We start from the raw sequence: 14,248 nt of genomic DNA on the forward strand, positions 1-14,248 counted from the left end.
TTTGCCTGGCATTAGAAGTGTACTTAAGACGGAGGTAACAAAGCATAAAGCATTTTATGTTATCTTGTGACCGCTTCATTGAGCTTATTAGTCTCTTTAGTTCATGAGGTGTGTATTTAATGGTAACTGTGAGTTAACACGTTTATTAACAGTCTGAATATATTCGCTGTGAGTGTTGTTTTATCTCATTCCAGCTCCAGTGGTGCTTGTTCGTCTTCTGTATGATGATAATACAGTAGACTGAATGTGTAAAGAACATTTATATGTTTAGATTTAGAAAGGCCAGAAAGAACGATAAGAAAAGAAAAATCTCAGTGCTTGAACATGAAGACTTGACAAGTCACTTTTATTTTGCAGAGTGATTCTCAAATTAGGATCTGTGATTGATCTCTTTATTAATTTTTTAAATACATAGGTAGAAAACACAACCCATATGCTTTGTAATCCAGTGGTTTAAATCAAATTTCAGGGATTAAATATAGAGTTTAATATATAAATCATGTTGACTTTGACCTAAAGTAAACCTGTAGTACATTTACATTATTTAGCAGACACCCTTATAGAGTGACTTACAACTGAGGGTTAAGGGGCCCAGCAGTGGCAGCTCGGTGGACCTGGGTTTCGAACCCATGACCCTCCAATCAGTAGCCCAACACCTTAACCACTGAGCTACCACTAATAGCTTATTTCTGTACACATGCTCATAAAAAGAAAGAGTATTTGAGAACTAAACCTTAAAACACACAAATATTTATGGTGTGAAAATAATCTGCTGATTAGTCATAGAGATATTTATTTACAGTTTTCATTTTTCAGCTTATTTTGGGGTCCACACAAAGTCGTTAGTGCAGACAAAGTTTTATGGTGCACAACTGAAAGAAAGATTTAACTTTTGAGGAAGTAAAATGTTACAAAGCCTTAATAAATACAAAGGGAGGAAGTTTTAATTGTTGCCATTCATCACACCAGCCATATATCATCCATAGTTTGCTCTTTCCAACATCCACCTTCTCTTCTCCATGTCCTGTGCCTGAGGGTGTTAATGCAGCACTGCTGTCAATGCAGTTACAGTAAAGCTACTGCCGCCTGAGAAATAAAGGCACCTCCTCTTTCTCTACTACACAATATTCTTGTCTAGATATTGACTCTCTTTCTCATTTTTCCGCCCTGTCATTATTTTAATTACCCTGAAGTGTAACCTTTCATGTAGACAGACTAGTTTGAGAATGGGAATGACTGTACAATTGATAACTCCAATGATTTTTGGGATGTTATCAGTTCTAAAGAAAGATTCTTGGGTTTCAGTGAAGTCCTGTCAGTGTGTGAAATAAATGTGCGGTGAACGAGGGTGCATACATTGATATCACTGGTTTAGACAGCTGAGGGCCATCACCAAGGACCAGAAAGAAGAGTCCCAATGCTTTAAGTAATTGAACCTTCAAGGTTTCAAGGCAGAGCTGATATAATGTGTCCTGGCCAAGCCCAATATTGTTCAGAATGATTACTGATCATTTCTAGGACAGCTTCATCACTGAGGATGTCTAGTTCTCACTGATGGAGTTGTTCTTTTTATTTAATAATGCACTGTAACCCAGCCGTGGTTTCTTCTTTTCTTAAAAAAACAAACAAACAACCTTTCACTTTATATGCACCTTTAAGCTAATCATATGGAGAACGTGTATCTAATAATACGTCACATACACGACGATGTTGCTGAACTGATAGAAAATTATTTTCATTAGGAACCGAATACATTGTCTAAATCAGAACGCGTCAAATATTATACCAGGAAAACAAATATTGTATTAGGTTCAGCAGTAACACCAACTACTGCAATTTACATTAGATGATTAGATGATCAGATCAGATGACGAATATGATGATTTGTAAAGTAGATGGGTGGAAGCGATGGGGTGAACGTATGCTACATCTCACTCGAGCTTGTAACTAATGTAAAAAAGGTAACTATTTAGAAATTTTGGAAAATGTCGTCAAACCGAAATCCAACAGCAAAGCAAAAAGAATAAGAGTTTACATGAGTTTATAGCATTAGTAGTATTTACTCTAGCTCAATCACCCTAGTCACATCAGTTAGTTAAATCTATAATACAGGCTATACAGCTTGCTGTTTTGTCAAAGCAATTATGTTGTAAATTAATTACTAATGGTAGCTGGTTCGATTTCAAAGATGCATCCATGTGCAAATAGGTTTTAAAAGGGTGTAATTTGCATTTTTTTTTCATGTCCAAAATACTCAAACAGACCGTCTCATTTTCCAAACCGTTTAAGATACGACTGTGTTTGCAAATGATCTGGTTATGGTCTATCAGAGGTCCAAGACCAGAGCCTTGAGAGACACACTGCTTGACAGGTGCAGTAGAGAATTTATGTTATGGATATAATATGGAAAAAAAAAACTATTTCACTGTATAAAGCTTGTAAAATGAAAGAATAATCACAACAATTTAGAATAGCCCCATTATCACATTGTGGCATATGTGAAACAGGTAACCGGCACAGAAATGAGAGACAGATAAAGCTTTGCTTTCTCTTTTTTTATCTGCAGAAGCTTTCTTTGTATGTCACGCACAGCCTACAGTGTCGTTTCTTCCATTCCGTCTGTACGGAGATCGTATCTATAATCAAAAACCAGGTTAAAAGTGCATCTGGACTATTAGAGAGTTTCAGAGAATTTCAATTGTAGAGCCTAACAGGGGGATGGGTGGCTGGAACCGAAAGACCAGAATGGACTCATAGACTGAAGGAAGGGGCATTTTCTCCTTTCTATTGCAAAGATGGATGAAAATAGCCAAACTCTAAGGCCTGAGGTAGCGTCCTGCTGTGAAAGTCAACCCCTGCCGCAATGCAATTTGAGGCAGCAGCACTAACAATAGACAGTCTTCAGGTGTGAGAGGGGAAGCAGGGTTTATATCATCACTAGCTGTATTATTGCAGCCTGTCGATTAAGAAGTGGGATTTTTTATAAAAAATCTGTGCATAATAATAATAATAATAATAATAATAATAATAATAATAATAATAATAATAATAATAATAATAAAAAACTGAATAGTCAAATGTTATAGATTTAAAAACAACACTGTCTATATGTTGATTGATCAAAAGAAAATGCTAGTACATGAGTCTTACATCTAAAATTGTTTTATTTTACTCAAGCCTAAAATCATTAAACCAGTGCTTCTTCTGACATATAAGCATTTTCATTCATAAATAAACATATTTTTCTATAAGACTGTATTATGTTTTGTTTTTTTTTTGTTTTTAAATAATGTTTTTTTTACCCTCCATTTATTATAAGATGTCTTCTCATAGCTTAAAGTGTGGGGCCAAATGACTCTGCCAGATGCTGAGAAAGCATTTGTCTGAATTTTCTTAAGGAAATTACCTTTTAAGGTGCAGGCAGTTTCTTGTGTCTTTTTGCCTGCCCTGTCTGTCTGCAGTCTGCCTGGTGAACTCATATTTTGAACCTTTCACATCCTGCGGGTGCGGTTTAGTTTAGTGGGATTTATGGCGTCTGTGAATATACTATACTGTAGATCCTAAATTGATGATGGATCTATAAATGTGACTCTTTTGTTTTACTTGGTGTGCTTCAACACGAGACAGACAACTGTATACAGTATTAACGTAACATGACACCTAACATTAATACTTAATTCTTCCTAAGCTGATTTTTTTTCCAAAGCAAAGTTCCAATTCAGTTCATTTAATTAAAAATAAGTAAATAATACAGACCAATGTTCTGTCGTCATAACAGGTAAAAAAAAAATCACAAAATTTTCATTGTGTATTTCAAACATTTCACACATTTTGTTTTGCACACCGTTTTATATTATTAGAAGCGTTTTAAATGTACCGAATTTATTTTCAAATTAATTTGTAGCCTGCAGAAAGTGCGCGTGCACACACACACTAAACACACGTGGCTTATTTTCTACACGTTTTTTTTGTATGTGAAAAATACACGTTTCTGGAGTGAAATTTCTTACACATTTATAAATAAACAGAATTATTATTATTATTATTATTATTAATAATAATAATATTATTATTATTATTATATGAATATATTAATTATACTTTATTTTTGGACTCTCCTACACAACCATATTAAAAACTAGTAATAACACCCTCCATGTACTATCACTTGTTAAAAAAATAATAAATTAATTATAAAATTAATTAATTAATTAAAAAGCAAAAGTCAATTAACTTAATTAATTAATTAATTAATTAATTAGTTTGTTTGTTTGTTTGTTAGGGAAATAAAAAGCACAGCCAAGTGTGTGAGACGTCACGTGTGTTTAGTTGAATTTACGGGCTCGTGCAGTTTCTGGGCGTAACGTGACGTCTGAATGATTTTTACAGGTGTAGCCTATTTGTGTGTTTTCTACAATCATTCCTGAAGCCACATTCTATAGTTTGTGTAGAACGCGTTCAGCAATTTGTATTACATGATGATCTGGGTCACAGATTAAGGTAGAATTCTGTAAAAGAATAACGTTCTATGGAGTTTATACAAAGACAAATGAAGCGAATATTAAGCCATTAATCAGTCCAAAGATAAAGTTCTTTTGTTCTCTTATTTTCATCTGAATTCTGAACCTTTTCTAACCTATGAAACCTTTTGGGGTGATTAGACATGAACTGAAATTTTAGATGTACAATAAATGATTAGGATTGAAGTGTTGCGTTTAGGTGTAAATGATGTTTTTGTATTTTTTTGTCTAGACTACATCCAGAATGTTCAGTATGGCGACACAATGTTTGGCAGCCTTTCATCAGTCCTTTTATTCAAAACAAATATTAAGGGAGTCCGAATAAAAACGAAAAGCACTGATGACTAATAAAATCAACAAGCACAGACAGCAAAACCTGTTCAAGGATAAAGTCACAACCCCTTCAAACACACGACTGTATTTACATTTGAATAAAAGAATTCTCACATGTAGGCCAACACACACGCTGAGCAAAACGTGATAATTACCGGCGCAACTCCGTATCGATATGTTTACAGGATACGTGTGGAGACGTAGCGCATAATCACTATATCGGTGGAAACATGGGTAGAAATCGCACATGAGTCACATCATATGAGGTCTGGGTAAAGTGTCCTGGGGTGATGAGTACCAATGGCCGAAACTGTTTATATAACCGCCGGGGTGTGTGTGAGCGCTTTTGCCCGCCATCGGCGCGTCCCAGAGAGCTGGCGGCACAGGCGAACAGGGCGACTGCGCATGCGAACGCGCGGCTTGCAGCTCTGCCTCGGGTGCAATGGGGCCGTGCTTCATGATCTTCTTATATTTGGAGCGCTTATTCTGAAACCAGATTTTAACCTGCAAGAGAAAAAAAAGGCAAAAAGTGGGAAGAGTTAGAATGGGCAAAAAAATAAATAAAAATACAACCACTTCTTGTTTAAACATTAGGATCATTAGGAGAAGTATTTAGAAAAGGATTGTACATGGACAGTCACAATAACCAGCTATATGTAGTGTGTTTTTTCACATTAACCAGCTATATGTAGTGTGTTTTTTCACATTAACCAGCTATATGTAGTGTGTTTTTTCACATTAACCAGCTATATGTAGTGTGTATTTTCTAAATGTTTCTGGTGTTTTAATACAAGTTGGGTTTTTTTTGGAACCACCAAGCGACAAAAAAGCAGCCTGCAGTTTGTGTTGATTTAAATGTAGGGCACAGAAAAGTTTACAGACACACTTATTAACTCGTTTTGTGTATACTCTAGGTAACATCTTTTCCTCCAGAAAATAATGTTTGTTCAGTCTGCATGCGTTAAAAAAAATACAAATAACTAAACAGGCTAAAATATACAAAAAAGGATGAACCTTCCTGTAGTTCTACAGGGATCTTTAGTTTACAATAACACAGAAAGAACCCAGATCTAAAAAATTAGTTAACTGTGACACATTTTTTACAGAGAAAATAAAAAAAGAAATAGTGATATTCATCTTCTTATTCTTCTTATTCATATTCTTATTAGTAGTGTTATGTCTCAGTAAGTACACAAACGCATGTAATGCAATTACCAACCAAAATTCATGCAATGAATCTTCTTCCAAACAACCTTGAAAGTTCTATAATATGTGCTGTTTTTTCTCTCTCTAGCAGACCTACATAATTTAACATGATATAAAATATGAAATTCATTCCAATTTCATTTTACGAAATCTAAAAGCTGTATGATGTGAAATTGTTTTTTTATTTTATTTTGGAGGCTGATATAAATAGGTAACAATTATATTATAAAATATTTATCTGAACAAAATTAAACTGGATTTGTTTGCATGAGAATAAAATAAATAAAGATAAGTACAGAAAAACAGAATTTTTCAATTCAGCATTATGTGGTATATTAACTATGGCACTTTCCAGCAATTTGAACCTCACAAAAAAAAATTGGATTCTGGTTACAGCCCTGTATGTAATTATCATCAGAATATTTCAATTGAAATTTTTTACCATCATCGCAGTTTATTTAAAAAGAAGAAGAAAACAGTCGCCAGTTTCATTGATGCTATTAAGTCATAAATAGTTGTAATGGAGATTTCGACAGTCTTTTTGGAAATGGACTCAGAGACATTTCACCCGCATTGAGTTCTTTCTTTTTCTTTTTTCTTTCTTTAATGAGACCCAAGGCGCACGTGTCTAACAATAACGCGTGGTCTACAATTCTTAACGAAACGATTCCCAGAAACCCGAAGGCATTATAAACATGCAGGCCAGATCTAACGCATGGTTGTTTTTCCACTGATTCACAGCCAGGGAATAATTTTAGTATGAATTTAATGTGGAGTAGAAAATTGTTCTGCCACCCCTGAGTCAGAACGACGAGATTTTAATATTCAGCTCAGAATTTTTTATTTAGATGCATTTAAGACGTTATGCACTACATTATAAAATGATTTTCAATTTTCCGTCTATAAAATGCTAAATAAACCTCGTGACTGTGTGTTTGTGTGTGTGTGTGTGTGTGTGTGTGTGTGTGTGTGTGTGTGTGTGTGTGTGTGTGTGTGTGTGTGTGGGAGGGGGTGTCCGCCCTACAACAGTTAGCTTTCCAAAAAGTAAAACTTTTTGTAGCTTTATTTTAATCCCGAATTTTAAATTTGGATAGATTTAAATGGATACATAGCATGTATTGGTATGATTGATAAATAAGTGTGTGTGTGGGGGTGGGTGGGTGGGTGGGTGTCTCCCCACAACAGTTAGCTCTGCAAAAAGGCAAACTTTTGTAGCTTTATTTTATTCCCGAATTTAAGATTTTGGTTAGATTTAAATGGATACAAAGCATTAATTGGTATAATTAATTAAAGTACGTGTGTGTGTGTGTGTGTGTGTGTGTGTGTGTGTGTGTGTGTGTGTGTGTGTGTGTGTGTGTGTGTGTGTGTTTGTGAGAGAGTGAGTCTGTGTGTGCGCGCGCGCGCTGGCAAGTCATTTGTTGTCTTTGACCTCAATTGGAAATTGACACCTTGGAAAAAACGGGGAGCCACCATTCACCTCCCACCAAATATTTTCCATCACCTCAGACGGGCAAAAATCATCCTACGGCTTTTTAACTCTTATAGCTTTCGCCACTTCAAGCTTTAATAAACACGTATAAAAACAGACGTGTTTTTTATGTCTAAAGACTGGTTTGCCAAACATCTTTTATAGTAAAGTGATGGATTGCAGACCTAAGTCATATATGCGAGAGGGACGTGAGAGATCAAAAACACGTGCGGCGTGTGGCACTTGTTTATGCGCCTTCAGTCATGTTTACAGTAAAAAAAAAAATCGGTCAAACTAGATGTTATGATTTGGTTCAATGATTTCACTTGAAGAGGAATATCAGTCAAATTTACTGACAAGCTGCAGTGAGTTAGAAATCAGGTGCGTGGTTATATCTGATGCATTTGCACAAAATATCTGTGTTTCCCTTCGGGAACAGATGGCAGACAGAGTGATGTGAGGTCTAATCAAGACACCGAAACAGGTGTGAAACAGACTACACATTCCCCACTGCAAAGAATGATGAAATTGTGTCAGTGCGTGTAATGGGGAGGGAGAATACACATAAGGAGAATGAGCAGAATTTAATTAAAAAGTTAGTAAGATAGAAGAGAAAAAGTGCATCAGTGTGACCGACTGTGACTTAACGTACCGTTGGTGTGAGGGTGTATTAAACTTGCACCAACATGAAATCATTTTAAAGTAGTAATATCTCGGCACTTATATGAGGGTGGACGCATGGGCTGCTTTCAGTGAATTCACAAGAAAGGATATCTAAATTAAAAGTTGGGAATGATGTTATTGGTGATATGATATGAGCAAAAGTATGTGGACACCGGATACTCAACGGTCCCAAGTATATATATGACGTCACAAACAATTGAGTTTCATACAATTGATTCGCACAGCCACGCTCCGACATTTGAGTAAAGACAGGACTTAATCTAGAATAAGACGTTCTACAAGCAAATAAGGATCTGATGGACAGGTGTCCACAAACCTTTGGCTGTATAGTGTAGACGGACAGACAGAAAGACAGACAGAATGACTGACAGCCAGTTAGAGTAGATTAATGATCATACACCAGCCCTTGTTGCATTCTACTCTTTGGCATGAAAGACTTCTTAAAGCCACTTAGTGCCCCTCGTAAGTCCACGGATAAGGGGCTATTAACTCTGAGGCTTAACCAATCAAGAGCAAAGTCCTGTGGATCATTGCTTAAGCACTGAGGAAACAGCAGCTCTCGCTCAAAAGATTTAGTCGGTAATGAAGCATGCAGGAGACAATCTCCAATGAGAGAATCATACTCCACTTTAATACATGCCTGTGGTTTCCATATACAATCTTGCATCATGCCCACAATCACTTACCTGATCTTATTTCATATTTTTGCCTAAACCTGATTTTATGCCTCTGATAGCACTCAATCTAACTGACTCAATGCAAAGTAGCTGAAAATGTTCACACGTAGAAAGCTGACATATTTATGTTGTCATATAGCTCACAAAAAAAAACATTTTATGACAAAAACAAGACACTATTAGGAAAATCTTAAGCTTAATTATACCATGAATGCTATTAGATTTTTAATTAATGCCTTCATAGCAAAAGTCAGGATCAGGTATTGTATAAAAGTACAGCATAGATTCAGAGCAAATGTGCACACACACACACACACACACACACACACACACACACACACACACACACACACACACACACACACACACACACACACAGTTTTAACTAAATTTAACTAAGTACTTTTAGACTGATGCAGAAAACCATTACTGGAGATGAAGTGAAAGATTGGTGTCTGACATGTTTGCTCTTAGCTTGTTGCCTTTGACTGGCAGGTCTTGACAAGTGAGCAAATGACAGATATTAATAGATGAGGTTTTGTCAATTGAGAGTCCCAATTCCATATGAAAAAAAGAAGAAGAAATCGATGCAAGCCAGCAGTTAACGTGGTTCACTATGCATTCAAATAAACGAAACAACATTTCAGTCAATATGAAATTAACAAGGGCTTTTACATTCAGCAGTAATTAAACACTCACGTGCAGTGTAATTACTGTCATAAACAAAACAGCAGAACAAACAACTCATCACAGCCGAAACAGATTGTAATTAAACAAGCAAATAAACAAACAAATCCAATAGCAGCTCATTTTGGACACATATTTTGATTATTATGATTGTGATTATTGTTGTTGTCGTTATTACTTAATAATGATCTAATATTGCAGATAATTACTTTGTTGCTGATAATTACATTGCTTTTAAGTGCCAGAACAAAGCACAGGCCCAAATACTAAGTAGCACAATGAGAAAAGACAGAACTGGCAAATGTCGGAAACTTGGTGACAGTTTAAGGCCCACACCACACGTTACACCCTGCCTTCCAGTTGTGTTGCACCTGACCCGCGTTAACCTCTATTGTTTCCAAGCGTCAGGACAATTTCCCAACCTCCAACACGTTCGTGTTTGCACTTAATTCATACGTAGAGATTTTCGTCGAGTGGACAATGGGAGTTAGAAACCAGGAATGTAAAGGGGCTCAAGAGTCGCAAATAAGAAAGCAACAATACGTTAAGACGTCATTGTAGGACAGGTGCTTATTTCAAACCTGCATAATTTGATGTGAAAATGTCATAAGAAAAGTTGTGACTTTTAAACAAACACCTACTTCACTTTTTTCCACTTTAATTTTTTTTCGAGCACCATAAGAAGTTACAGTGTTGGTGACTCAAGCTCATATAGATCCTTCTTGTTTTTTTTTATACCCTATATCTTTGTTTCGCCCTCGTACCTGTGTCTGTGTAAGGCCCAGTTTGGCTGCCAGGTCTGCTCTCTCCGGCAGTGCCAGGTACTGAGTCTGCTGGAAGCGCTGATGCAGCGCGGCGAGCTGGAGACTCGAGTAGATTGTGCGCGGTTTGCGCATCTTCTTCCCTTTACCACTCACACGGATCTCTCCGTTCTCAATCACCGGCTGCTTCTCGTGATCTTGATTTAAAAACAATATAAAAAAAATGAATATAAAAAGGACGTGTTAATAAATCACTTTCATTCATTTAGGTTTCTCTAACTAAGCATAAAAAATGGACATGAAAACACGACACTTAATAATAATAATAATGATGATAATACTACTACTACTACTACTACTACTACTACTACTAATAAAATAATAAAATAATAATAATAATAATAATAATAATAATAATAATAATAAACACAGTGTGCAGTATTATTTAGCTTGTGATAGTGATAATAGTCACTCGAGTGCGGCCCAGATGAAAATAAAATAAATTAAATCCAAATGTTGCGTTATTAATATCATACAATCTGAATGGTCGTAACAATATGTGATCTTTTATTAACACAAATGCCAGCGCTGAAATGTGTAACAGAGGGAAAAAACATTCTGTTCATCTCCCTGGGCCTTTAAACAAATACACATTGCACCAGATTCCCGAATGGGAAAACAACATCACATACATATAAAAGTCCAATATTACTTCAAAGCAAAGTTTAAATGTATATTTTGTATGTATGTCAGTTTACTCCATAACCCTGTAAATGAAACTAAAATGGAAGAATGTAAACGTCACCATCAGGCTGTTTAATAGACACGGCATCAGGAGAACAACGTGATTATTATAGTAACGTAAAACTTCTTATCCTGGCTATAAAACTGCACAACACGTCATTTAGTTTTGGGGGATTTGATTAGAGGCTGGTGAGTGTTTTTATCTTGTACGAGTGATCTTATTCACGGTGCACTCACCGGTCTCGTCATTCCTCGTGTGGCTCAGTGGGTTCCTGTAGCTGCCCTGGTGGTAGGTTGGTAGGTAAGTAGGAGCGGGTGCAGGAGCGTTGAGCGGCGCGGGGTAACCGTAACCGAGCGGCCCGCCGTAGTGGCACGCGCCAGAGGGAAAAGGGCTGTCGTGCTGCGGATGTCCGCCCGAGTGCAGCCCGGGCGTGGAGTAAACGTTAGACGCGAGTCCCGAAAAGTGCTGCTGGCTGGCGGGGATCCCGTGACCAAGCTCTAAAAACGCCGATTTGGACGCATCCGCAGAACCTAAGCCGTCAGGCGCGAAACTCATAGACATCATTGGAAGCAGAGGCCATAAAAGTGACGGACGGCGTCAAAGTTTGTTGGCCGGTTAGAGCGCGAGCGCGAAACCTTAAATCTAATCCATTCTGAGGTCTTGGAACAACGAACTTGGCAAACAAGGACCGGTGTACTCCTCCAAAAGATGTAGAGAAAAAATATTTCCGGATGTATCGAATCGAAACGAAACGAAGAGGTAAAAATGAGTGTTCTTACTTAAATCGTGACAAAACCGCCCAACATATGAACACACGCAGTTCCGGAGTGTGTCCGTGTCCGTGCGCTGCGGGAACGCGTGAGCTGATTGGCTTCCAATGCGCGCGATGTCACGCGACCCGAGGGAGAAGCTCATTAAGTTGATTAAACGGTGTTGTGAAAAGGTGGCACACGCTGATATCGACCTGATACATCAATAACACACATAACAGAATTAAATATTATATTTACATCAAAAGTAAAGCATTTTGATTAGATGCATTCGTACAGGAAGCTCATATTAAAAACATCTGCATAAAAAGTTTGAGTATAACTTTTAGATATGAAAAAACAAAACAAACGAACAAATAAACAATAAGTTATTAAATAGATTTTATCGTTTTTTATTTCTTTTGCTTAGTTGGGATAGGGACCATCATTTAAGAAGTTATTATAAAATGTTATTATTAAGTCGTTATAAAATGTCCAATAATGTTCACCTAATAACAAAATTAATTATTAAATTAACTTAAAAATAAAATGTAGAACATATATATATATATATATATATATATATATATATATATATATATATATATATATATATATATATATATATATATATATATGGAAATCTCAGACTTTCATAATTGCATTAAAGTATTTATTGAGTATTTATTAAGTATTTATGGAATAAGGTGCCTGATATGTCATATACTGTAAATAATATTATATAATCTAGAGCAAACTACAAACTATACATATTTGTATATATGTAACTACAAAACATATAAGCACAAAGTGCCTTTCTTATAATTTTTTTTGTTTTGTTTTGTTTGTAAAATCTCTCTTTTTTATTTTAAGAACCTGTTTATTATGGTAGTTAGTTTTTATTGCACACCATTACACAGAAAATTAATGTTTACAGAAACACGAAAGCTTAAGTCCTATAGCCTACATTTCAGATAATAACTCACACAGTCAAGTCATCAGTACTGATTTTTGGCCACCATTATACTTTTTGAGGGAATGTGGTCTTTCAGAAGAAGAAAAATGAACTTTATCTAGATTTAGAGATCTACCCCGAGGCCAGACCAAACTTCTAAAAGCAGACTAAAGCAGTCCAGTTTAAGCTCGACAGGCCTTGAAAATGAACGTCAAGTACTTCCTTAATCACCCAAGCATTTCTGCGTCAAAGAAAAAAAAAGAGAGAGAGAGAGAGAGAGAGAGAAGAAAACAAGCTAGAGCCAAGCTTTCTACTCTGCAATGCTGTGGTTGAGGATTTCTCCACAACACTGACACTCACTGGGGATTAAAAACGCACGGCTAAAGGAAATGGGTGAGAAATAAAGGCTTTGCATTCTACTGAGCAAGCCCCACATTGCATTTCTGCCTCACTTGGAACAATTTCAGACATGTTTACAATAAATCTAGGTCAGTTTTGGAGTAGTGTGTCATTAAGAAGACGTATATTCACACAACCCTGTGCAATGGCATGGAAGCAACTACAGTATATCGCTGCAAAGCCTTTAGCTAAGGACTGACATGTGACTTTACTTTCATGTTGCTCTCTTTATCTCTTACATCACATATTTAGTAACTGGTGGGACGGGAGTGGAAAATAATGACAGATTGATAGATAGACAGATAGACAGATAGATAGATAGATAGATAGATAGATAGATAGATAGATAGATAGATAGATAGATAGATAGATAGATAGATAGATAGATAGATAGATAGATAGATAGATGTAAAGTGTGAGAACCAATTATTCTATTCATAATAATAGTAAATACCTAACATACCATTAATAAGTAAAACATGTTATCTATCTATCTATCTATCTATCTATCTATCTATCTATCTATCTATCTATCTATCTATCTATCTATCTATCTATCTATCTATCTATCTATCTATCTATCTATCTATCTATAAGGTACAGTATATGCTGTTCATCTGTTCCTGTAAGTAAAATATACTTTAGAGTTTTATTTTATTTTTAGTAATCAGGTTATCTGCCCTTATATCATGAACATAAAAAAAACACACATTAATTTAAATAAGCAATATGTGAATATTTTTGTAATAAGATAAAAAAACACAACTCCTGAATTTGCTTTATTAATACAATGTCCTTCCTTCTGAAAAGATTCTTCAGACATTTTTCCTAACTGTACAGCAAGCTGTCATCGGTGTGCTGGCATGCGGTTTGATCAATTAAATGACAGCACATCATGTTCAGGATGATGGAACCTCTGAGGGATTAAAATCCTACACATTATCCCTTTAGCTCAGTCTGTAAAAAACGAACCGTATATAATATTTATGCCGCATATTTACGTTTTCCTGCCGTTAGAGACACTTAGACAACACCGAACCGCTCATAAACGAAGGTTATTATTC

General features: G+C 36.0%; 1 protein-coding gene across 1 annotated transcript; it reads right to left on the reverse strand.

The window, feature by feature from the left end:
• Positions 1 to 4,787: 4,787 nt before the first annotated feature.
• On the reverse strand, positions 4,788 to 11,961 carry dlx4b (distal-less homeobox 4b). The gene is made up of 3 exons (XM_027163179.1): positions 11,318 to 11,961; positions 10,340 to 10,533; positions 4,788 to 5,357 (listed from the first exon to the last, which is right to left on the reverse strand). Exons 1-3 carry the CDS (start codon positions 11,643 to 11,645, stop codon positions 5,106 to 5,108), a joined length of 774 nt encoding a protein of 257 aa, XP_027018980.1. The 5' UTR covers positions 11,646 to 11,961; the 3' UTR covers positions 4,788 to 5,105.
• Between the last annotated feature and the right edge of the window lie 2,287 nt (positions 11,962 to 14,248).

Source organism: Tachysurus fulvidraco, chromosome 8 (assembly GCF_022655615.1).
Source record: "Tachysurus fulvidraco isolate hzauxx_2018 chromosome 8, HZAU_PFXX_2.0, whole genome shotgun sequence".
Taxonomy (NCBI): Eukaryota; Metazoa; Chordata; class Actinopteri; order Siluriformes; family Bagridae; genus Tachysurus; species Tachysurus fulvidraco.